At 45.5% G+C, this 25,134-nt stretch overlaps 1 protein-coding gene across 1 annotated transcript; it reads right to left on the minus strand.

Annotated features, from left to right (window-relative positions):
• Positions 1-2,442: 2,442 nt before the first annotated feature.
• CKAP4 (cytoskeleton associated protein 4) lies at positions 2,443-21,509 on the minus strand. The gene is made up of 3 exons (XM_036761217.1): positions 21,212-21,509; positions 20,165-20,455; positions 2,443-4,978 (listed from the first exon to the last, which is right to left on the minus strand). Exons 1-3 carry the CDS (start codon positions 21,389-21,391, stop codon positions 3,647-3,649), a joined length of 1,803 nt encoding a protein of 600 aa, XP_036617112.1. The 5' UTR covers positions 21,392-21,509; the 3' UTR covers positions 2,443-3,646.
• Between the last annotated feature and the right edge of the window lie 3,625 nt (positions 21,510-25,134).

Below are 25,134 nucleotides of genomic sequence, written 5' to 3' on the forward strand. Positions count from 1 at the left end.
CCACTGCACCACCTAGCTACCCCTTGGTCCTCCTAATAGCTTAAGCACAAGGACCATATTTTCTATTCTACTCTACCCCATTTCAGTGCCTACTACAAGCGACATGAACACAGTAGGCACATGTTTGCTGAATGCATTCAACCCAATTCAAACACTTCAAAGAAGCAGCCTGGCCTAGCGGATAGAGCCACTCTGGGCTCAAAGTCCCACTTCTGACACACTCGCTGGGGGACCACGGTGAGCTAGATGTCACAGTGGATAGGGCATGGGACAAGAGTCAGGAAGATCTGAGTCCATACCTGGCCTCAGACACTTATAGCTACAACCCTGGGCAGGTCACTTAACCTGCTTGCCTCAGTTTCCTCATTTGTCACATGGGGCTAATAATAGCCCCTACCTCCCAGGGTTGTTGGAGGATCAAAGGAGATAACCAGAAAGCACTTGGCACACTATATAAATGTCAGCTATTGTTATTAACCACTCAGTGCTCAAGGAAACTCTAAGATTTTAATGAAGAAAAGTGACTACCTACATTGGTGAAGAGTTTCCTAGCCTGGGATTCCCCTAAACCAATGAAATCACAGGTCTCATCTATAACCCCACATTAGGCAAGGACGATACAAAGAGCCACGTCCAAAAACGGTCCCTGTTCTTAGTTTACATTCTCCTCCAAGTGGAAGAATATAGAAGTTTCCTAGGAAGTCTGAGGAGGAAGGGAGCCCTAGGAAGCCAAGGATCCTCAGAGGCAGAGATGAGGAAGGAGTGCCTTTGAAGTACAGAAAGCAGGAGCCTTCAGATGCCTGGCTAAGGAGTTTGTGTTTTGGAGGAAGTGTGTGGACAACATTGGGTTCAGAGCCTGGCTCAGCTCCTGTCTGGGTGTCAGCTTCCTCATCTGTGAAATGTATACGTTGGGCATGATAGCCTTTAAGGATCCTTGTGGCTCTAAATCTATAGTCCTCAGTGGGGACAGGGACCAGACCTGTGATTTCATTGACACGCGGAGATTCCCAGGTGTGGAAACTCCCTCTACCAGTACAGATTGGCGCCTGTTCAAATGATGATCTTAGATCAGGGGTTCTTAATGTTTTTTTGTGTGTGTCATGGACCCCTTAGTGACTCTAGTGGAAAGTTTGGACTTTCAGAATATTTTTAAAAGAATAAAATAAGATATATAGTATTAAAAAAGAAACCAATTTTGGTGAAATGTAGTTTTCAAAATGGGGCAGCTTGGGTAGTGCAGTGAATAGGGCGCTGGGCCTGGAGTTGGGAAGACCAGAGTTCAAATCTGGCCTCAGATGCTTACCAGCTGTGTGACCCTGGGCTAGTCACTTAAATCTGTTTGCCTTAATTTCCTCCTCTGTAAAATGACCTTGAGAAGGAAATGGCAAATCATGTCACTATCTTTGCCAAGAAAACCCCAAATGGAGTCACAGAGTGAGACATGACTGAAACTATTCCACAATTACCAAAGTATTACATGAGGAAAAAGTTCACAAAAGCCAGTTTAAGAGCTCCTGTCCTAGATGTCTGGGACACTGAGAGGTTAAGTTGACTTCGCCAAGGTGTGGTAAAGTAGCTTGAAAAGAAAACAAAACTAGGAATTGGTCTATTTTTTTTCCCCTAAATTGTGCTGATGTCTCTGGTTTCCAGTCAGTTTAAAAGTGGAAGACCATAAATGACTGACATCTCATGGAAAACTTGGGCCCTCCCCCCTCCCATCAAAAAAACAAACAAAAAAATGTATTTTCCTTAAGGACAATTTTAATTAGCTTTCCTTTTTATTACTTGAGTAAAAAATGGTGGCCCTTTGGGGCTAATAAAGCTAATCTGTTCCTATTTACTGTCACCTGAAATCATTCCCGCCCTTCTGTGACGTTTGAAACATCTTTTTAGAAGCAACTTCGGATTCCTGAAGATGGGGGCCCTTCAGGGAGAAAGCTAAAAGTCAATATACTTAGTAATAATGAAGCAAGCATAGCCATGTTTTCACAGGTTTGGCCTAACAATGGCAAATAAATTAATAAATTAATTGGGTAGGCAAGAGGGCATTGGAGAATGCCTGGGCGCTTCCATGAGTGTCTACTGCTCGTTATAAAGAGGGATGAAACGAGATGTGGAAGACAACAAGGAAGGGAGGGAAGAAGCTTTTGTTAAGTCTACTAGGGGCTTTCCAAGTATGTCCTTTGAACCCAAATCCTCCTAGGTTTAAGGCCAGATCTTTATTTAGTACCCCATGCTTTCTCTCTGTGCGGGAAAAGAACAAGTATCAGGATTCCGGACTGCCCCGAGTTAAGTGGCTGAATATCCAGGAGACTAACGGGCCCCTGAGTACCACTACCTCCACCTCTACCTCATCCTCATTGATGAAAGGCAAAAATCACTTTTGGCCACACCATGGAAGCCTGCTCCTCAAGCAAATAACAACTCCTACCACACCATGAGTACAAAGCTCCAAAGTGTTTATTAAGAATTAAAAATACTGTAAAGAAGCCATACAGTTCATTTCACAGTCAACTAAACGAACATCTGAAATTACTCCAAATGGAGGAAAAACAAAATGGCTTTGAAGAACAGGACAGGACAGACCATCAGGAACAGGGCAGTTCGGGGATGGGGACAGAGCAAACAATGACATGAAATGCAGTGCATACTTTTTTTTTTTCCCACTGACAGACAGGAATCTACTGTTAGTAGATCCCCATAAGTATCATTTTTTAAAAAAAACTTTAAAAAAAAATAGGTTATAGACATTTGGTCTGCATACCTGAGGGGACGCCCCATTCCGCTGTGCTGCTCCTGGGATATGATTCAAGAATATATCAGACCCCTGTTCTGGGCTGCTAAGTCTAAGAGTTATCTGATGACCCAACTAGAAGATTTGGCACAGATGGGCTCAGGATTACTCAGTGTGGATGCCCCATCCTGGCATTCGGAGCCTTCTAAGTCTTGCATAGTTACCTCGGATATCACTAGAGGATGTATAGAATGGGGGTGGGAAGAATAGGGATGAAAGAGAAACTATAAGAAAGCACCTATGGGAGGGACTATGGTAAAGTAGTTTAAAAAAAACAAACAAACTAGGAATTGGTATATTTTTTCCCCTAAATTGTGCTGATGTCTCTGGTTTCCAGCCAGTTTAAAAGTGGAAGACTATAAATGACTGACATCTCATGGAAAACTTGGGCCCTCCCCCCTCCCATCAAGAAAACAAAAAAAAAATGTATTTTCCTTAAGGACAATTTTAATTAGCTTTCTTTTTTATTACTTGAGTAAAAAATGGTGGCCCTTTGGGGCTAATAAAGCTAATCTGTTCCTGTTTATTGTCACCTGAAATCATTCCTGCTTTCCGTGATGTTCGAAACATCTTTTTAGAAGGAACCTTGGATTCCTGAAGATGGGGGCCCTTCAGGGAGAAAGCTAAAAGTCAATACAAAATAATGAAGCAACCATAGCCCTGTTTTCAAGGTTTAGCCTAACAATAGTAAATAAATTAATTGGGTAGGCAAGAGGGCATTGGAGAATGCCTGGGCGCTTCCATGAGTGTCTATTGCTTGTTATAAAGAGGGATGAATTTTTTTTTGGCTATGAAAAATGGGGAGGCGGGGGGGGGGGACTTTGAAATTCCACACCAGCATCGATAACTTGTTTAGACTTTTTCATGAATTTGCTCAACTTTCACAAATAGTCGATCCAGATCGCTCCTCAGGTCGTCCAATAAACTTTTTGTGGACTCTAAATTATTCTCATTGGTTTCAATTTTCACTGAGTAGGCGACCAGACTGTCCACAGCAGTCCTAACCATTTTTAGGTCTGATTCCAGTTGGCTTAAGGAGGATTTTAAGTCATCCACGGACGCCAGTTTTTCTAGATAGTTAGGAGGAAGAGAAGTGTCCCCCTGGGCATTTTCAAGCAGAGTGCGGACCTGTTTCTGCACCTTCTCGAGGGAGTCCACGGCACTAGGAAGCTCGCTCACGCTTCTCTTCAGTTCCTCCACGTCATTGTATAGTGAGAGCTGAGATTCCCCCAGGCTTCTCATGGTACTCTTGAGGCCATCTTTATCCTCATCCAGCAACCCATGGGAAGCTGTGATACCTTCAAGGTGCTCCTGGAGGGTAGCCAGCTGATGTTCATGCTCTGAGTTCTTGGAAAGAAGGGATTCTAGAGTTTGCATCTGCTGAGAAGATGCCGTCTGGATGGCCTGGAGACTGCCTTCCAGGTCCTCTAACCTAGAATTGAAATCATCACTCCTTCTCTGTAGAGAGTCTAAGGCATCTGTGTTCTTGAAAATGTCATTCTCATCTTGTTGGTTGGAGTTTGCTTTGACCTGGCGCACATCTTCTTCCAATCTCTTTATCTCATTGGGGAGATGGGACAAGGAAGCCTCAGCCTGAAGAATCTTCTCCCTCAGGGATTGCAAGGTGAGATGTTCATTGTCAGCAGCTTCCCTGAACTTCTCTTGCTCCTGTTTCAGGTTCACCAACTCTTTGACTTCAGTGTAGACATCAGACTCCATGGTCTCCAAGGAAGTTTTCAAGGTCTCAATATCCTTTTCTCTGGATTTCACTGAGGACTGAAGTCCATCCACCACATCCCTCAGTGCCTTCAAATCATCTTTGTACCAATCTGTCTCCTCCAATGAAGAGATCTTGGCTTTCACCTCGTTGATTTCCTTCTGGCTCCTCTTTTGGACATCGGTGAATATGGCGATGTTCTCATTGATGGACTTGGTCAGCTCTGTGAGTCTCTCTTCCACAGTGTGCTCCAGGGAGTTGAAATCCTTTTCCCTGGCATCCTTGACCACATGGATGCCATCGGAAAGGTCCTTCAGGATCTCGTTCTGCAATTTTTGTAGCACTTCGCTGATACGATTAATCTCATTTTCCCCCTGCTTGATTGCTTTCTCCGTCAGTTCTTGCTTATGTTGAGAGTTTTTCAAGATGGACTCAAAACTCACAAACGTAGACTGTAGAGATTGCACCTAAAAGAAGAAGCCAGATGTTAATCCCCAAGAGAAGCAGATGGATTTGAACGAGGGGAACCAACTTATATCCACAACAACCTGGTAATCTGTCATGTTTACATTGGCTATTGATCAATCAACTAGAATTTCTAAAGCCCTATGATGTGCCAGGCTATGTAGGTGCCAGAAACCAGAATGGGCTAGGTTGGTCTTGGGACCTATGAAAATAGGTCCCAAGTATGTAATGAAATTTGTCATCAGTGACATAGCAAGGATACATACCCCACTTCTCCTTTTGTCCCTAACAATGTGGCAGAGAGAGCTGGTTCTAGAATCAGTTCTAAGCCTAGATTATAGTCCTAATTCCAGTCAATAAGCATTAATTAAACACCTAACAGAGAATGACTAAAGCAAGGGCCCTTAACTTTTGTGTATGTGTCATGGATGCCTTCGGCAGTCAGTCCCATGAAGCCTATGAACATCTCAGCATCATGTTTTTGGATGCATAAAAGCCACAGGATTACAAAGGAAACCAATCATATTGTAACACGGGGATCAAAATATATTTTTCAAAAAGTTCACAGACCCCAGGTTGAAGACCCTTGCACTGAAGGTTTTTGAACAAGGAAATTATCAACTAGTTAGGTCTACAGCAACCAATACTATGGCAATCCTCTTTGTAGATTTCTGTGAAGCATTTCACAGTCTCTCCTGCTGGCCAAGAAGCTCCAAAGACCAGACCCAAAGAGTAGCCATTAATAGTCCAATGTCAACCGGGAAGGAATCATCTGTTAATAGTGTCCAAGGGTCTGTGATAGTTTTGATCAGAGGCTTGGATAAAGGCTGGCATACTGATCAGATCTGGAGATGACACAAAGCTGGAAAGGCTAGAGAGAGAATGCAATGGATGACCAAGTCTGGATCCAGAAAGGTCTAGAGTCCAGCACTTCTTAAACTGTGGATCGAGACCCTACAGTTTAAGAAGTGTTGGAGTGGTCACGAGTGGAAAAAGTTTAAAAAGCCCTGATCTAGACTAGCTCAAATGAACCTAGATGGATAGGGATAGGGATGGGACCTGAAGTATCATGGGTATGGGGAACTCCAGGTGAGGAAAACTCCTTCTACCAATGCAGGTCAGTACTTTCTCAGCAACTTATAGTCTAGGAGAGTTGCCTAGGGTAACTGAGAAGCACTTGTCCATGCAGCCAATCTGTCAAACACAAGCGTGAAGGTCTTCCTAGCTCTCTAACCACTACATAACACATTACCTTCCAACCTAGTAAGGTGAAATTGTTTATCTCTGTTAAGAGATTAATGTAAAGTCCAACACTTTGGTTCAAAGAATCATCTTCATACATACAAGATTGGCAAGACACAACCAGATAGCAGTTAATATTATCAAAAAAAGACCTGAGGATTTTAGTTGACTCCAAACTCAAGGAGCATCAACAGAACCAAGCAGCCAAAAAAAAAATCTAATGAGATCATCAGTGAGATGCCCAATATCCAAGACTAGAGAGATGGCAGGTCCACTGTACTCTGCCCTAAGACTGCTACTAAAGTACTGATGTCCCAAAAGTCTTAGTGCAGTTTTATGCTATTAGCTTAAATAATAGGGTTTAAGCTAATTGCATCAAACTGCACCAAGCTATTAAGCTATTAGCTTAAAATGTATTATTTAAGTTAATAGTATAAAATTGCATTAAGACTTTGGGGGACATGATGTATTGCATGCTACCGTAGGCAGGGATGTGCTGCAGGTCAGCTGGAACCTGAGCCAATTTGAAATTTCCAGCATGAGCATTTGTTGCTTTTTGTCCTTCGTTTGGACCAATGACATCAGGAGGGTGATGTCTTGACTTGTACATGAACTGGATTTCAGTGAGGCAGGGCTGCAGCCATCAGCCTCGCTCTTTCCTCCAGAGTCATCAGAGTCCAAACCTCAGAAATCAGCAAATGCTCTAGATTAAGGTATAATTCATTGTTTTGTGGGTTATATAGACTTAAGAAAGTCCAGGCATCACTTTCAGAAATGGACATTCACTTTAGAAATCTCTGATGATTTCACTTAAGAAAGTGATTGCATTTTCCCTAATAATGTGAATTAAACTTAAAGGTGGATCACACATACTTTTTTTTGTCTTGGAAAGTCAGCTATTAAACATTTACCAGCACATCCTTGGTTATGGGTCCCACATTTTAGAAAGGACTTTATCTAAAGAATGCCTAAAGAAGGGCAACCAGGATTTCAAAGGGCCTCAGTAGCACGCTGTATAAGGATCAGTTGAAGGAAAGAGAGGTATTTATCCTATAGTATAGAAAATTTGGGGGCTGGGGGGAGATGATGGCAAGTCTTCAAATATCTAAAGAGAATTTCAGGGACAAGGAATGGTTAGCATAGTTGTACTGCTTGGTCCCCCAGGGCAACACATGGAATGGATGGGTAGAGACTGCAGAGACATTTCCTGACAGCACTCTTGGGCTACAGCAGTCTAGAAGAGATGGCTGGATGACTACTTAATGGGAATGTCAAAAGGGACTTTGTATCCTGTTGAGGTTAGACTAGATCACCTCTGAGGGCCTTTCCAGCCATTCTGTGTACTAGCTGTGTGATCTCAGGCCAGTCATGGTGCTTCAGTGTCATCAGTAAAATGGGAATACCCATAGGACAAACTGCAAATGATTGTTGTGAAAATCTGATAAGATAATGGATAGAAAATGCTTTGAAAATTGTAAAATGTCATGTTGTTGATTCATTTTTGGTGTTTCTAAGTCTTCATGACTCCATTTGGTGTTTTCTTGGCAAAGATACGGGAGTGGTTTGCCATTTCCTCCTCCAGTTCATTTTACAGATGAGGAAACTGAGGCAAACAGGGTTAAGTGATTTGCCCAGGGTAACACAACTAAGTGTCTGAGGCCAGATTTGAACTCAGGAAGGTGAATCTTGCTGACTCCAGGCCTGGCACCCTATCCACTGCACCACCTAGCTGTCCCAAAATGTCATATAAACAGCTATTTTTATTCTTACGTGAGGAAATGGAGACCCAGTGGTCACAGTGCTAGCTAGTAGCAGAGTCAGAATGGGAACCCAGTTCTTGGGACTTCTGATCTCACACTACCCTGATAATCAGGCTTCCCTTGAGATGCATAACCTCACAGCATCCAAGACAATTGTTAATGATACCCTACATTCTCTCTTCCCTTTTCCCATCTCCTCCATTCATGTGTTGGGCCTGTAGTAACTCAGGCACTGTTGAGCTCCATCAGAACTAAAGATGTCTGATTTAAAGTTCATGATGGGTCCCTGAACTTGACTGATATATAGTGGGGAAAAAGAAAAAAGGACAAAAAGTCCTCTGGTCAGGGGATTAGATCAGATGTCCTCTTAAGGTCCCTTTCATAAATGTATGATCCCATGATCTGGGTTCACATCTTGGGTCTATTACTACCACTCATAATGCCTGGTTAGTTCAGTCAATTAAAACATCATGATTCCAAAGAAGAAATATAAAAATGCTACTCCTTCCTTTTTTTTTGCACAGGTGGAGAACTCTGGGTATGGAATACTCCATTTAATGTCAGACTTTTTCCATATGTTGGTTAGTTTTACTGAAATGCTTTTTTTTTTAATTTTGTTTCATAAGGAATAGCTTCTGAGAGCACCAGGTGGGGGAGGAGAGCTATAATGGGAAGTGAGCGTGATACAAGAACAAAAGTTAGCAAATAATTTTTTTCTTAAGGGATACTATGGTGGAGTAGAAAGAATGGTAGTTTTGGAATCGGGTGGCCTGAGTTCAAATCCAGGGCTAAGCTAGCTACATAACCTGGGCCAAGACAATTTCTTGGTGTAGGCCTTGATTTTCTCATCTGTAAAACAACGAGTTTGGATGAGATGAGCTCTCAGGTCCCAGAACAGATGGAGGGATCAGGGCCGGACTGTCCCTACTACAAGTTCTCAGTAAGTGTGGGCCTTCCCAGTGCAAGATTAAGGGAAGTTAAAGGCGCATCCTCATATGCCAAAGGTAAATTACCAAGTTATGAGAGCACTAATAGATTGCCTAAATACTGAATCAAATGGAGAAACAGGCTAGGGAATTTGAAAAAGGACTGGATTTCTAATCCATGAGCCTGAGTTCGAATTCAGTCTTTGACACTTACTAGCTGTGTGACCTTAGGCAAGTCACTTATCATTCTGGGAGTCAGTTTCCTCAATCAGTAAAACAAGGGGAAGGGGGAAGGAGGGGTTAAGTTCCTTCCATTTCTAAGTCTTTGATCCTATGATCTGGGCTTAAATATCAAGCCTACTACTTAAGTACCTGTGTGATAGTGAACAAGTCACCTCCCCTGTCTGAGCATCAGTTTCTCACTCTCTAAAAGAGAGGATGCAGTATGATCAATAGTACATAGAGTTCTGGACTCGCGGTCAGGAAAATCTGAGTCTAAATTCAACCGTTGGCATTTATCAGGCACGATCCTGGGCCGCTTAGCCTTCTCATCTGTAAAATGGGGATGACCATACTAGCCCCTACCTCCCTGGACTGTCAGGGAAACACTCTGGAAACCGTAAGGTGTATGTGTGAGAGTGTGTGTGTGTGTATGGGTGTGTGTGCTCGTGCAACATGGGGACAAGTCCTGTAGCTCTAACCACACAGGGCTCATAGCATCATAGCCTTAGGGCTAGAAGGGCCCTTCGAAGTCATTCAGTACAACCTTCCCATTTTGTAGATGAGAAAACTGAGGCAAACAGGGTTAAGTGACTTTGCCCAGGGTCACACAGCTAGTAAGTGTCTGCGGTTGGATTTGAACTCAGGTCTTCCTGACTCCAGGCCTGGCGAACGTTCTGTGCACTATGGCGCCCCCTAGCTGTCTCATTAGGTAAGTATTATAATCCCCATTTTAAAGATGACGTTTGAAGATGACTAGCTTAGGATCCCATGCATAACTAAGGCCAGAGCAAAGGTTGAAAACCAAGGTTCTCTGGACTCGGACACTTGCTAGCTGTGTGACCCTGGGCAAGTCACTTAGCCCAGATTGCCAAAAGGAGGAAAAAAAGAAAGAAAACCAAGGTTTTCCTGATTGCAAATTCAATGCTCTTTCCAAAAAACCATGACGTCTAAACTAATTCTATTTCCCAGTACCCAACACTTAGGTGCGTGTTTGCTGCTGTTAATGGACTGAATGATGGCTTCTCCCTGACTCTCTGATCCCCCTGATGACCTTCCATTCTATACACACCAAGCCAAACGAGAAATCCTTATCTAGAATCTGATCTGTAGATACAACCAGAGCACATCTGAAGAACTAAGTGCTGTCCTGCACTGAAGGAAGACTGGATGGTGTGTATGGGCTCATCAGCAGCCCTTCCGCCTCCCCTCCACCTCTATTCTGCATTTACAATATTCTGGATGTAAGAGAGACTCAGCCTCGGCTGTAGCCGCACCTGAAGCTGCTCTGAGCTCCATCAGGGTTTCCCTTTATTTCAAGGCTGGAATGTCCGCTGCTGAGGGGGGCACTGGGGCTATTTTTAGCTTCAGGGGGCTGGGAGTTAGAGCAGAACAGGAAACATCCCTGGCAGCCAAATGCTACATGTCAAACAGCTGTGTAACTGGCTGGATTCCCTGAAGCTAGCCTAGTCCTGGGCTGGTCCCAAGGGCACCGGGAGGCTACCAAAGTAGTGTCCCTTTTCCCATACCATCCATTCATTCAACCAGCATTTATTAAGCACCTTATATAATACACAGTCTTAGGCACTGGGAGGGAGATGAGAGACAGAAAGAGAAGTGGTGACACCTAAGGTCTAGCCTTGGCCCTGAAATAGGGTCTAATCCCCTAATGCAGGGGTTCTGAACCTCATGTCTGTAAACTTTTTTTTATAACTATATTTCAATATAACTGGTTTCCTTAGTAATCCTATGTATTTTACTTATAGCAATTAAATACATTACTCTCTAAGAAGGGGTCTATAGATTTCACAGACTGCCAAAGCGGTACATGGCACAAATGGAGTTAAGAACCCATGAACGAGGGGATGACCTTAGACAACGCCACCTGTCTTGGCCTCCAAAGCTTTATTTGCCCAAGACTCACAGAATTTCAGAATTGGAAAGGTCCCAAGAGCCACCAAAGAACCATCCAAAGCATGCTAGTAAAGGAAAACCCACTATCTCCTGAGGAAGCCCATTCCAATCCCATGGACATGAGAAATTCCATTTTGGAATAACCCCTAAGCACAAACAAGAGTGGAGGGGAGAGAAGAGAGATCTGGGTGTGACTCTGACCCCCCCACCCCGGTCCCTTTATCTGGCTGGGCCTTTGTTTCTTCATTGTTATAACATGATTAGACAATGACATCTACAGTCCCTTCCAGCTTCTAACTCTGTTATCTCAAGTAGGTTCCTTCCAGTTTGAAGTCTGTGATCCCATGCCCAAAATTTAAATTCTTCTGCCATTTACAAGTGACTTGAGGTATCAGGTCTTTGGGCCTCAGTTTCCTCATCTGTATAAATTGGCACAGTTGGATCCTTTCTAGCTCTAAATCTATGATGCTCATAACTACCCCAAACCCTTGGGGGGAAAGGGAATAGCACCAATCCCACCAAGGCAGTGTCTGGAAGAAAGCAGAGCACTGGATTTCAATCAGAGGAACTGGGTTTGAATCCAAAATCTGCCATCGTGTATCTCCTCAGGTAAATCACTTCCCTTGTGTCTCAGCTTCCTCATTTATAAAATGAAGATCTTCATGAGGAAGCTGCATGTCAGCGAGCCCAGCAAGACCAACACTGGGCCTTCTGCATAAGCAGCAGCACCCTCCTTGCTGCTCCCTCACTTCTGAAGTGTGCTAGGCATCAGAGCCCATTTCCCCCTCCCCTCCCCCCCTTCCCTCTCCCACCTATTCCCTTAGAATAGATAGGCTGCTTAAGTGTAGAAGTAGTTGTGTTGTGTGTGTGGTTTTTTTTTTAAAAAGGAAAACAAAAGCAAAACACCAAAAAACGAGTAAAAGAAGCCACACTGTTATTATTTGTTTTTTTTTTACTATCTGAATCACCTATGTGCTTTTCAGCAACCTCAGTAACTTGTTCACTTTGTACTCAACAGAAACTAATAAACTTTGAGCAGCCTTTTAAAAAAATAAAAATTAAAAAAAAATAAAATGAAGGCCTTAACCTAGATACTATTACAGTATCATCATTATAATTATTATTCAGCTAGGTACCTCCCTTCCTGGGAAATTACGGGCTAAATTAATATCACTTGAATGCAAGTCAACATGTACTACGTAACTGGGTCTTCTTTGCCCTGCCGGGCCTTTAATTCCACTTTCTGGCCACCTTCTCACCACGTCACCTGTGCAGAACTTTGGCTGGCCATCAAACTCATCTTCTCCCATCCCTCAATCTTGGACCCTGTCCTTGGGGCCCCTGCTCTAATAGGAGAGCTTTTGCCTCACCTTGCCCAGAAGCAGCCCTCCACACCACTTCCTATCTCCCCACCCAGAGAGTACAGTTCTCCCTATACAACTTTCCTTTATGTACCAGTCTTCCTCTCTTAGAATGCAAGCTCCTTGAGGGTAATTATTTGCATTTATATCCTTAGGGCTTAGCAAGCTGTCTGTCACATATAAGTACTTAATACATTCTCTACTCATCAATCTGTCTACTATCTATCCATCTATCTATCTTTCTATTCATTTATCTATAGATCTACCCATCCATCCATCCATCCACCTCTCTATCCACTTAACTATCCATCTATCTTCCTCTCTATCCATCTATCTACCTTTCTATTCATTTATCTATCCATCTACCTGCTCATCCATCTGCCTCTCTATCCATCTATCAATCCAACTATTTACCTCTGTCTATCCATCCATCCATCTACCTCTCTATCCATCTACCTCTCTATCTACCTTTCTGTCCACTGATCTATCCATCTACTCACCCATCCATCCATCTACCTCTCTATCCATCCATCCATCCATCTATCCATCCATCCATCTTTCCATGCATCTATCTACCTATCCATCCACCTACCTACCTATTATGTACAGAATACTATACAAGGTGCTAAGAGAGACACAACATTAAAAGATAAAATGGGTTCCTGTCCTCATACAGCTTACAGTCTAGTCAAGAGATAGGACACAAATAACTAATATATAGAGATACAAAATACTCAGTGAGGCCTTGAGGCTGAAGGGGGAAATTCAGGAAGGTGAGATCACTGAAAAGGGAAAGGTGTGAGCTAGAGGTAAAGGATGATCAGGGAAGGCTTAATGGAGGAGATGGCAAATGAGCTGAGCTTTAAGAGATGAGTAGGATTTCAATGAACAAGGTCGAGGCAATGTGATATACTGGAGAGAACTTGGCTCTGGAGTCAGAGAACCTGGGTTCAAATTCTCCTCTGATGCTTAAGACTTGTGGGACCAACATGACTAATATGGGAATGTATTTTACATGACTGAACATATATAACCTATATCAAATTGCTTACCATCTCAGGAAGGAAAAGGGGACGGAAAAAAATTTGAAACTCAAAAAATTTTTTAAACAAATATTAAAACTGTCTTTACACATAACTAGGGAAAACAATAAAATATTATTTTAAAAATAATAGAAATTTAAAAAAAAACAACTTGTGTGATCTTGGGGAAGAAGCTTATCCTGCCTCTCTGGGCCTCAGTTTCCTCACCTGTCAAATGAAGGAGTTGCCTCTCAACTCTAGGTATGTGATCCTATGATCATGGAATGGTGTGCACATATGTGCCAACCACAGAATCTCAAAGCTAGAAGGAAACTCAGGCGTCATCTAGCCCAGCCCTTCCCTGACCACTAATCCCTTCCCCAACATCCCTGACAAGAGGCCATCCGACTGAGCCTGCCAGTATCACTAGTTGAGAGGGACACAGAGAAGAGGCCCAGACTAGCAACAGCCCAACAGGGCCTTTGAGCCCCTCAACCACTCCAGGATGTCTTAGACATTATAGATATGGATGGCAGCTAGGTGATACAGTGGCCAAAACACTGAACATAGACTCAGAAGGACCTGAGTTCAAATCCTACCTCAGACACTTACTGTGTGACCCTGGGCAAGTCACTTTAACCTCCCTGTGCCTCAGTTTCCTTATCTGTAAAGTGGAGATAATTGTAATAGCACTCACAGGGTTGTCACGAGAACCCAATGAGGATATCTGCAAAGTGTTTTGTATCAATGCTCACTATTATTATAATACCCATTTTACAGAAGAAGAAATTGAGAGATTGGACGATTTGGCTATGGTCGCACACTAAGTGTCAGAGGTGGGATTCCAACCCAGGTCTCCCTTTGCCTCCAAGGCCAACACTCTAGCCACTATAAATGCTGCTTCCTCTGTTGGTTTTAAAGAATAGAAAGAAAAGGGAGGACGGCATGAGCCAAGGTAACAAAACTGTCTAAACTCAGAACACAGGGCCTTTGGGAGGGAACAGAAAGACGGCGTTAGGGGACAGTGAGAGATCAGCGGCCTCAATTTGTTCCCAGATTGACCTAACTTCCACTGAAAGACCCAGGAAGGGTGATTTCTGAAGGCCAGGCAGGCTAGGGAGCCGGGGCATCCAAGACTGATGAAAAGAGTGATCACCGAATCACAATTCAAGGGTTTCTTGAAAGGGAATTTGGAAGCAATCTAGGTAATTCCACCAGTTAGCTTCAGATGACAAGGAAAGGGTGGGCCGGGATCGATATCAGTGGAGGGGAAGCCCATGTCTAGGACACCCCAGATCCATTAGAAGGGCAAAGTGAGTATTTGTCATGAGGCAGTGTAGACTGTGTATAGCACTGAGCCTGGAGTCTAGCTAGATGGCCCTGGGGCCCAACCCTTCCCCTTTCTGGGGCTCAGTTTCCTCATCTGCCAAATGAATGGCTTAGAACTCTAAGGTCCCTTCTAGTTTTAAAATCCATGATCTTATGAATTTAATCAAATTTAATCCAACCATCTCATTTTACAGACGGGGAAACCAAAGCCCAGAGTGTTACCTATGACCCTGCTGGTTAGTGGCAAATCCAGGAACGGGAATGCAAAAAAAAAAAAAAAAAGTCACAGAGAAGACTTCCCAAGATCAAAGTCCAATTTTTGTTCCTGACATTCAGTGGGGGTGTGTGAAAAGAATCCTGGACTCAGGGAAACATGAGCTCACAATCCCACCTCTGACACTTTCTAACTGTTTGACCCTGGGCAAGCAAGACCCTTAACTTCTCAGACTCTCAGTTCTCCAACCTATAAAATGCGGATAACAACAGCCCCAAACCTGCCTCCGGCTGTGTGACCCTGGGTAAGTCACTTCCAACGCGCCAACAAGTCTTCTTGTTGTTGAGTCATTTCTCACTCGTGTCTGAATTTTGGGGTTTTCTTGGCAAACACACTGGAGTGGTTTGTCATTTCCTTCTCCAGCTCGTTTTACAGATGAGGAAACTGAGGTAAGTGACTTGCTCAGGTTCACACAGCTAGTAAGTACCTGAGACCAGATTTGAACTCAGGAAGATGAGTCTTCCTAACACGTGCACTATCCACTATGGCGCCACCTAGTGGCCACAAGTTACGGTCTTGCCAAATGTGCCTGGCAACTGTCCTAGGTGCCAATCAGTCATACATCCCCTCCCCTCACAATGTTAGTTACCACCTTTCTCAGTATAGATCTGGTCTCCCCAGGGAGAATACAAACTCCTGAGAGGTTTTATTTTTTTCTTCCTTTTCCCACCCTCTTCCCTTTCACAATGCACAGCACAAATACCCATAGACTTTAAAGGAATAAAAATCATACTCCTACTTGGCAGTTTACATAGTGCTATATGTAGGGTACATGTCACTTAATCCTCATAGCAAACTTTGAGGTAGATGCCACCATCACATTTTTACAGATGAGGCTGGGGAAGACTAAGTGACTTGTCCAAGGTCATACAGCTAGTAAGTGCCTGAGGTAGGATTCAAACCCAGATCTTCCTGATTCTAAGTCAGACACTCTAGCCACCACACCACAGACCTATCTACCTACAAGAAGACAGTAAGGGAAGAAAGAGCCAAGGAAAGAAAAGGGGCTAGTGACAAGTTCCAACTGTGTTCTACATTTTGTTAGCCATTCAACTTTCTGGATGGGCACAGTCCACAAGTCACCAGGCTGTCTTTGGCTTACAGTCTGACTCACTAGAAGGTGACAAAACTATCTGAAGGGCAAAGGCAGAAAAAAGGAGCTGGTGGGATTTTTGTTGTAACTCACTTAACAATGGATTTAGTGTAGGGGAAGGGGAGGAGCAAAGCAGATCACAGAAGGCTGGCTTCGTGTCAGCACAGAGCAAAAGGGGTGGAGAGACAGAGTGGCTTCATAGAGGGTGGGAGGTTTATTTCCATGGATATCCATTGACCTGCCTTCCCCACCCCCTCCAATGCAGATAGCCACCTCAGAGATGATGAGATTCCCCGGGGATGCACAGTTAACATCTACCAGAGGCATGTCTTGAACCCAGGTGGACTCTGAGATTGGCTCTCTAGCCACCACTCCAGGTTCCTTTTTGGCCAGTGAATACCCTCCTATCATTCTCTGGATTCACCATCCCCCCCACAAGATGAATCAGCATGTTATTCAAGCTGGAAAAGCTTAATGGGTTAAACACACCTCTTTTCCATGTGATGAAAAGAGCTTTGGGTGGTTCAAATCCCATCTCTACCTCTCAAGCTTGGGTTTATCTCCATACTGCCTGCATGACCTTGGAAGAGTAACCTAACCCCACCAGGCCTCGGTTTCTTCATCTGTAAAGTGAAGAGACTAGCCTAGAGCAAAGGTGTCAAATATGCCACCTGCAGGATACACAGGATCTACAATGCTCAAGTGCTGCCTGAACCAGATTAAAATGTAACTAAGAAATATTTAACAAAATAAATAAAAATACAATAGATTAGAGATGATACTACATTTTTTAAACTAAGTCAATACGCATCCTACAGGGATCCTTATATAAGACTTGGTTTCTATTGGAGTTTTGACTTCTAAGACTCCTTCCACTCTATGCAAATCTTAAAACATCCAGAAATAGCTATGGAGTATAAAGTAAAATAAGCATTATCAATTATGTCACTACTTATATTACATTGTTGTTGTTCGGTCATGTCTGATTCTCCTTGACCCCATTTGGGGTTTTCTTGGCAGATACTGGAATGATTTGCCATCTCCAGCTCATTTTACAAATGAGGAAACTGAGGCAAACAGGGTCCAGTGACTTGCTTAGGGTCACCCAGCTAGTAAGCATCTGAGGCTAGATTTGCACTCAGGGAGAGGAGTCTTCCTGACTCCAGGCCTAGTACTCTATCCACTGCGCCACCTAATTGGCCCTTAATTATATTATAATAATATTTTATTTTATTATGATTCTATTATTAGTAATAAACATTTATAGTTTATTATATAAATGAACTATTATTATATATATGAAAATGAGAAGGCTGGACTGGAAGAATTGTAAAGTTTATCTTAGCTCTAAATTTTCAGAACCTGTGTGAGGGAAGAGGTCCCTCTGACCATAAAGTCAAAGGATCTAGGTGCAAACATCCTTCTGACATTTACAATCTGTGCAACTTTGGGCACATCGATCTTGGGTCTCAGTTTCCTCATCAGCAAAACGAGGGAGTTGGACGAAATGGTCTCTGAGGTTCCTTTCAGCTTTTGATCAATGAGCTTCCTTCCCGATCCTGGATGCCCAAGTCAACTTAGGATACCAGGAGAGGACGAGAACACTCTTACTTCGGTCTCGGACAGCTTGGGTGGGGCCTGGGCTGAAGGCAACACTGGGCCACCTCTGCCCAGCCCTCCTGGACTGTTCTGCAGACCCAGCTGTTCCAAGTCATTGAAGAATCGGTGCAAAGAGACTGGGAGTTTCCTTCCAGGTCAAGGCTAATGTTTTGTGACAGGTTCCCTTTGCTAATCAATCCCCCAGCTGACAGAATATCGCTGCACCCCTATTCAACACTTGGGAGAAGGCAGAGAAATACTTTTGGAGACGTATTTTTCCCCCTGCTGTCTAAACAAGACAAAGAGGGACTCTGTTTGGAGGGGGAAGATTGGGTTCCCCCCTCCCTACCCTGCCTGCTAGCCTGAGGCTGCCCAAAGAGGCTCTGGAGAGGGCCCACTTGGCCGGATCCCCATCCAACCCAAGTGCCCCCTTCCCCAAAGGGCCAGGATGATCCGATCAGCACCAGGGACACTCCCAGACAGAGAAAGATGCCAACTTCTGGCTCACTCTCCAAAGCAAACCCTGGAAACAAGCAGGCATGGTGGATCAGAAGAGGGTCAGGAACAGAGTTCAAACCTCTCCCATTTATTAGCAGTGTGACCATGGACAACTCCCTTTCTCTCTCTGTGGCGCAGGGGGATAGCAAACTGGGCCTGGAGTCAGATAAAACTAACCTGAGTTCTAATCGGGTCTCAGACACTTAATAGCTAGCTGTGTGACTCTGAGGAAGTCATTTAACCTCTGTGGCTACCTCACGTTCCTCACCTGTAAAATGGAGATGATTAACAGTAACAGCACCCAACTTCAAGGTTGCTGAGATCAAATGAGGTCATATTTGTAAATCACTTTTGCAAACTTTCATCAATACATAAATTTTAGATTTTATAATGATAATCCACCCTCCAGACAGCTGCCAAAACGGAATTCCTAAAGCACAGTTCTAAACCAAATCATCCTGGATCATAGAGAGAGAGGGAAGGTTAGGGTCTTATTCTAAGATAAAATACAAACTTTTCTATTAGGTATTCAAAACCCTTCACAATCTGTCTCCAGCCTAACTTTTCAGGTTTTTATTACACATTACTCTCCTTTCTGGACTCTATAATTCAGCCAAACTAGGCCATTTGCTCTACATTCTATCCAATCACCATGCCTTTGCACATGCTGTTTCCTATACCAGGAGTGCCATCCTTCCTTACCTCTCTTAGGAAACTCAGCTCCCATGCTACATGAAGCCTTCTCCATCCCCCTCCCTTACCTGTTATTTACCTTGTACATCACTTGGTTATTAACAAGTTGTTCAGCTGCCCTCCATTACTTTCATTTTCTTTGTATATACTTTGTATCCATTTTTATGTCCATGCAGTTTCCCCAGATAGAATGTAAACTCCACGAAGGCAGGGACTGTTCTCTTTGTCTTGGAATCCCTACCATAATATCTGGCACATAGTAGGATCTAATTAAATGTTTGTCTATTAGCTTCTATGAACTTTAGTTTTCTAATCTGTAAAATAAGGATAATAATGCCTAAAGTACTCAGTTTTAACATATACATGTGCTTAGGATCACGGGATAGTAACAACTACCAGTTATATAGGGCTTTAAGATGGCTCAGTGGATAGAGCACTGACTGAGCTTAAAGTCTGCAAGACTCATCTTCCTGAATTGGACTAGTTTGTGACCCTGGACAAGTCACCCTGTTTGCCTCAGTTTCCTCATCTGTAAAATTATCTGGAGAAGAAAATGGCAAACTACTCCAGTATCTGTGCCAAGAAAATCCCAAGTGGGGTCATGAAGAGTCAGACATGGCTGGAAAAAAAATGACTCATGACAATTAAGGTTTACAAAGTAACTAAGAAATATCTCATTTGAGCTTCACAACAACCTTAGGAGGTAGGTACCATTATTATCCCCATCTTACAGTTGAAGAAAGAGAGGCAGACAGAGGTTAAGTGAGTTGCCCAGGGTCACGCAGATAGTGAGAATACGATGTCATATTTGCACTCTGGTCTTCCTGACCCAAGCTACTGCCACCTAGAGCAGGAAGGGTCCTCAGAGGACTTCTGTGCTAACCCCCGAAATTTACAGATAAGGAAACTGAAACCTGGCTTGCCCCAGGTCCATAAAGTTTCTCAGGATCATAGATCTGCAGTTGAAAGGGGCCTCAGACGAATTCTAGTACAACCTCCTCATTTTACAGAAAGGGAAACCTAGGTATAGAGGTCTAGAAAGGATTCATAAGGTCATAGAGCTGGACGGTATCTTAGAAGCCCAGGAAAGTGCGATGACTTCCCCAAGGTCACACTGCTACCGAGCCCACTTGGCAAACTGTAACTTGCTAAGTCAGCTCTACTGTTGACTTGGGATTCAGAGGAAAGAGGACATGGCTGGTGCTTTGGGGCTGCCGGTATTACTGCCCTATTTGGAAGGAGGAATAGGGGCCGTTACCTTGTGCATGACGCCTTGTAAGCCCTGGCCCAGCTCCTCTCTCTGCCTGGTGAAGCCCTCATTCCGGAGCCGGATCTGATGGACTTCCTCCAAAAGGTTATGGACACACCAGCCAGAGAAGCCGGCCCCAGCGATGAGGGTGAGGTAGAAGAGAAAGTAGAAAACCTTTGCTAGCTTGCCAAAGAAGGAGGAAGAGGAGGAGGCTGTGGAGGCCGCTGAGGATTTCCCACCGCCTCCCCCTCCCCCTCCCCTAGTGTTGCCTTTGGGGTGGGACAGCTGGTTTTGCTGCTGCTTGGATTGCTGTTGCTGCTTGGGCTGATTCTGCTGCTGCTGCTGCTGCTTGGGCTGTTGGTTCTGCTGCTGATTCTGCTGCTGCTGCTGTTTGGGCTGCTGATTCTGCTGCTGCTGCTGCTGCTGCTGTTTGGGCTGTTGGTTTTGCTGTTGCTGCTGTTTGGGCTGTTGGTTCTGCTGCTGCTGTTTGGGCTGTTGGTTCTGCTGTTGCTGCTGTTTGGGTTGTTGGTTCTGCTGCTGTTTGGGCTGTTGGTTCTGTTGCTGTTGTTTGGGCTGTTGGTTCTGCTGCTGTTTGGGCTGTTGGTTCTGCTGTTGCTGCTGTTTGGGTTGTTGGTTCTGCTGCTGCTGCTGTTTGGGCTGTTGGTTCTGCTGCTGCTGTTTGGGTTGTTGGTTTTGCTGTTGCTGCTGTTTGGGCTGTTGGTTCTGCTGCTGTTTGGGCTGTTGGTTCTGCTGCTGTTTAGGTTGTTGGTTCTGCTGCTGCTGTTTGGGCTGCTGATTCTGCTGCTGTTTGGGCTGCTGGTTCTGCTGCTGCTGCTTGGGTTGTTGGTTCTGCTGCTGCTGTTTGGGCTGCTGATTCTGCTGCTGCTTGGGCTGCTGATTCTGCTGCTGCTTAGGCTGTTGGTTCTGCTGCTGCTGCTTGGGTTGTTGGTTCTGCTGCTGCTGCTGTTTGGGTTGTTGGTTCTGCTGCTGTTTGGGCTGTTGGTTCTGCTGCTGCTGCTTGGGTTGTTGGTTCTGCTGTTGGGCTGACTGCTTGGCTGGCTGGGGGGACTGCCTGGGCTGCTGCTGCTGCTGCTGCCTGGGCTGCTGCTCGGACTGCGGCTGCTGCTGCTGCCTCTTTGCCACGTCATCGGGGCCGCCCGCCGGGTGGGCGCCCTTCTCGGAGGGGGCGGACGAGCCGGGGCCGCCCTTGGAGCCTCGCTGCTTGGCCGAGGACATGGCCGGGCCGGGGCTGGGAGTGGGTAGGTGGGTGAATGAGTTGGGGGGAGCCGCCGCCGCCGCCTGGCCGCCCGGAGCCCGAGCGCGCCTGCCTGTCCGTCCGCCTGCCCGCCCGCCCGCCGGCCCGCCGGTCCGCCGGTCCGCCTGCCCGCCTGTGCGCCCGCCTGGCCGCCTCCTCCCTCCTTCCTCCCGGGGCGCTGGGGGCACCGAGGCGCACGGGAACCTCCTGGCCGCGCTGGAGGAGGACGCCGCCGCCGAGAGGGAGAGAGGAGAGAGAGAGGGAGAGTGCGCGGAGAGAGGGAGAGAGAGGAGAGAGAGAGGAGGAAGGAGGATGGGCAGGGAAGAAGGAGGGGGCGAGAGGAGCCGCCAGCCCCGCCCCTGCCGAGTGGGGAGAGACTGCCACGCACGCTAACCGGAGCCGGCAACCCCTCCCCTGCCCCGCGGCCCGCCCGCCTCCTCTCTCCTCCCGGCCCGCCCGCCTGTGCGCCCGCCTCCGCTCTCCTCCTGGCCCGCCTGCGCTCCTCCCTTCCCTGCGCGCTGGCCCCGCCCGGGCCGCCACGACCCCAAAACGGGGAGGGGGCAAAGGAGGAGGAGGAGGAGAGCTGCTGCGCCCGGGGGAAGGGCTTCCTGCCCGACGCGGGGGAAAGCGGGAAAGAAAAGTCTGGCTCCATTCCCATCGGGCGTGTTCCTGGCTAGGGGAGACTTACTCCGGCATGCCTGCGCCCCCGGCCTTGGGCAGGAGAGAAAATGAGTGGCCTGGCGCCGCCGTTCACGTGGCACCCCTCTTCGGGGACCCCGGTGCTGAGATCGGAGATCAGGGCTGACACGGACCTTCAGGGCCGGCCATGCCCAGCCCTGCCCTGCCCTCCGCGCATTGAGTAGAAGAGCAGACTGAGGGCCCGAGAGAAGTGATTTAGGGATCATGGATCACAGATTGGGGCCTGCAAGGGACCTCAGGGCCATTTAGCCGGACCCCCTTGTGGGAGCTATCCCGTTCTATCTTCCAATGGATAGAGCGCCTGGCCAGGAGTCAGGAAGACTCCTCTACTTGGGTTCAAATCCGGCCTCAGACACTAGCTGGGTGACCCTGGGCAGGTCGCTTAACCCAGTTTGCCTCTGTTTCCTCATCTGTAAAATGAGTGGAGAAGGAAATGGCAAACCACTCCAGTGTCTTTGCCAAGAAAACCCCAAATGGGGTCATGGAAAGTCGGAGAGGACTGAACAACAACAGAGTGTCTGGGAGGGAAATTGATTTGGAATCATAGAACCATGGATTTAAGACCTGAAAGGTCACTGAATCCAATCCCTTCCTTTTACAGAGAAGGTAACTGAAACCACTGAGGGGAATCATACCGTAAATTCATAAATTCATAGCTGGAAGGGAGCAAAGGGGCATCTAGTTCAAACCCCACATTTTCCACGGGAGGAAATTGAAGCCCAGAGGAGGGAGTGATCATAGGATCTTTCAGAACTGGAAGGGACTGCTGGGGACCCTGAATTTAGGAATTTGGGCAGCAGCAGGTCTTTCACCCCTCCAGCCTGGTTCCTCATCTATAAAATGAGGGGTTTATACTAGGTGATACTAGGTGACTCTTTCCTGGCTCTAAATCTGTGACTTAGCCACAGGAACACAGGCATTAATTAGCAGGGTTGGAATTTGAACCCTGGATCGTCTGATTTCAAAGGCAATCTACTTTCCACCACATCGTGCTGCTTCTTGGTTACTCACTGGCATTTAATCCCTTGGGGTAAGTAGTGGTCTCAGCAGGGTTGACTACTAAGAGGGAGATATTTGACCACCCTCTCCTCCCAGCCGGAGCAATTATGTGTTGTTTTGGAACAGAAGAAGCTCTTGACCCCAGCTGAGAGACCCTGGGCTGCTAGCCCAATTAGGGAGGTATTCCTAGAGTCATAAGACCACAGACTTAGAACTAAGAAGGACCTTTGAAGTCATCTAGTCCAACTGAGGAAACTGAGGCTCAGAGAGGGAAATGACTCAGCCAGGGTCAAACAGGTAGAGAGGGAATAACTGAACTGGAATTTGAACCTGGATCCTCTAAATTCTAAATCCAGGATACTTTCCCTTGTATCCCATGCTTCTCTTTTCTTACATGAAAGAGATGGGGCCCTTTCAGGTACTTTGAGATGGGCATGGGAAGTTGTAAGGGCCCCCCTCAGTAAGACGATTTATTTTTCAGTAGTTGCTGAACCTGGCACATAATAGCTACAGCTCCCACCACCTATATAGACTGATTAATGGATGTAGTATTTGGGGAAAGGATTAGAAATCATAAGTCACTGTCAATCAACAAGGATTGATTTCTAGTGCAGAGCTGTAGTTCTGGAACAGAAGACCTGCATTTGAATCCTGCTTCAGACACCTTTTGGGCAAAAGCCAGCATTTCTGTTTGTATTGGCTTTCAAGTTTGCAAAGCCAACCTCCTTATCTCATTTGATCTTTACAACAACCCTATGAAATCACTTAACCTCTGCAGGCCTCAATTTCCTCTACTGTAAAATGAGGGGGTGGGACTAGATGGCCTCAGAGTTCTAGATCCCAGTTCTAGATCTCTTATGCTAAGAGAATTTAGAGTCAGGAAAACCTACAGGTACAAATCCCACGTTAGACCCTTAGCAGCCAGGATGATCACAAGCAAGTCACAACCTCCCTCTAGCTCAGTCTTTTGTTAGCTGGGTGGCCTTGGGCAAAGTGGTTTTACTTCTGAGAACCTCAGTTTTATCATCTGTAAAATGGGACTAATGATGCATGCCATGCCTACCTCTCACAGTTATTAAGATTTAAATGAGCTAATGTATGTGAAAGTACTATAGGAAATATTAAGCAATACAAATGTACAGTATTTGTGTGTGGAGGCAGCCTGACTGGCAGGAGAGAAAGATGATTGGATGAAGGGGTAAGTCTGGCCTCTGCCTCCTACTGCCTGTGTGGGGCCCAACTGAGTTGTTTTCTTTCACTGAGATTCAGTTTCCTCATCTGTAAGTGGAGTTGGCAATATTTGTGTAATGCCCCCTCTCCACCCCAACTAGAGTTGGCTGTAGGTTTGGGGAAAGAGGAGGAAGTGGCCACATTTAAAACTGGAAGTATCAGAGAAATTGTGATGTAGCTCTTGACCCCTGGAAACCTGAACTGAAAGGTTCAAATCAGAAAAATAAAGAAGGAAAAAGGAGGCATAAGGTAGAGAGAGTATCTCTCCACATCTGGCCTGCCTTCTCCCACAGCCTCATTCTACAGGTGATGGGATACATGCACAGAAGTACAGTCAAGGTCAGTGCCAGCAACAGTGCTCTCTCTGTCTCTCTCTGTCTCTCTCTCTCTCTCTCTCTCTCTCTCTCTCTCTCTCTCCCTCCCCACCCCTCTCCTCTCCCCTCTCCCTCTCCCCCCTCTCTCTATCAGTCTGTTTGTGTCTCTGTCTCTTTTTCCACAACCTCCATTTGAGAAGGGTGCCCAAGCCAGCTCCATTTCATTCCTCTACATCTGCATTTCGGACTTTCTCTGCAATGCCCTACTGTCATTGGGCTTTCTTTTATGTGTTATCTTCTACCCATTAGAAAGTAAGCTCCTTGAGGATAGGAATTGTCTTCTTGTATTTGTATCCTCAGCCCTTAGCACAGTGCCTAGCACTTAGTAAATGCTTGTTGACTGACTGGCTGGCTGGCTCTATTACATATTATGAGTCCAACATCCATTGGGAATTGTGTTGGACAGTCTATATACACCTTGC

The sequence above is a fragment of the Trichosurus vulpecula genome, chromosome 5 (assembly GCF_011100635.1).
Source record: "Trichosurus vulpecula isolate mTriVul1 chromosome 5, mTriVul1.pri, whole genome shotgun sequence".
NCBI classification, from domain to species: domain Eukaryota; kingdom Metazoa; phylum Chordata; class Mammalia; order Diprotodontia; family Phalangeridae; genus Trichosurus; species Trichosurus vulpecula.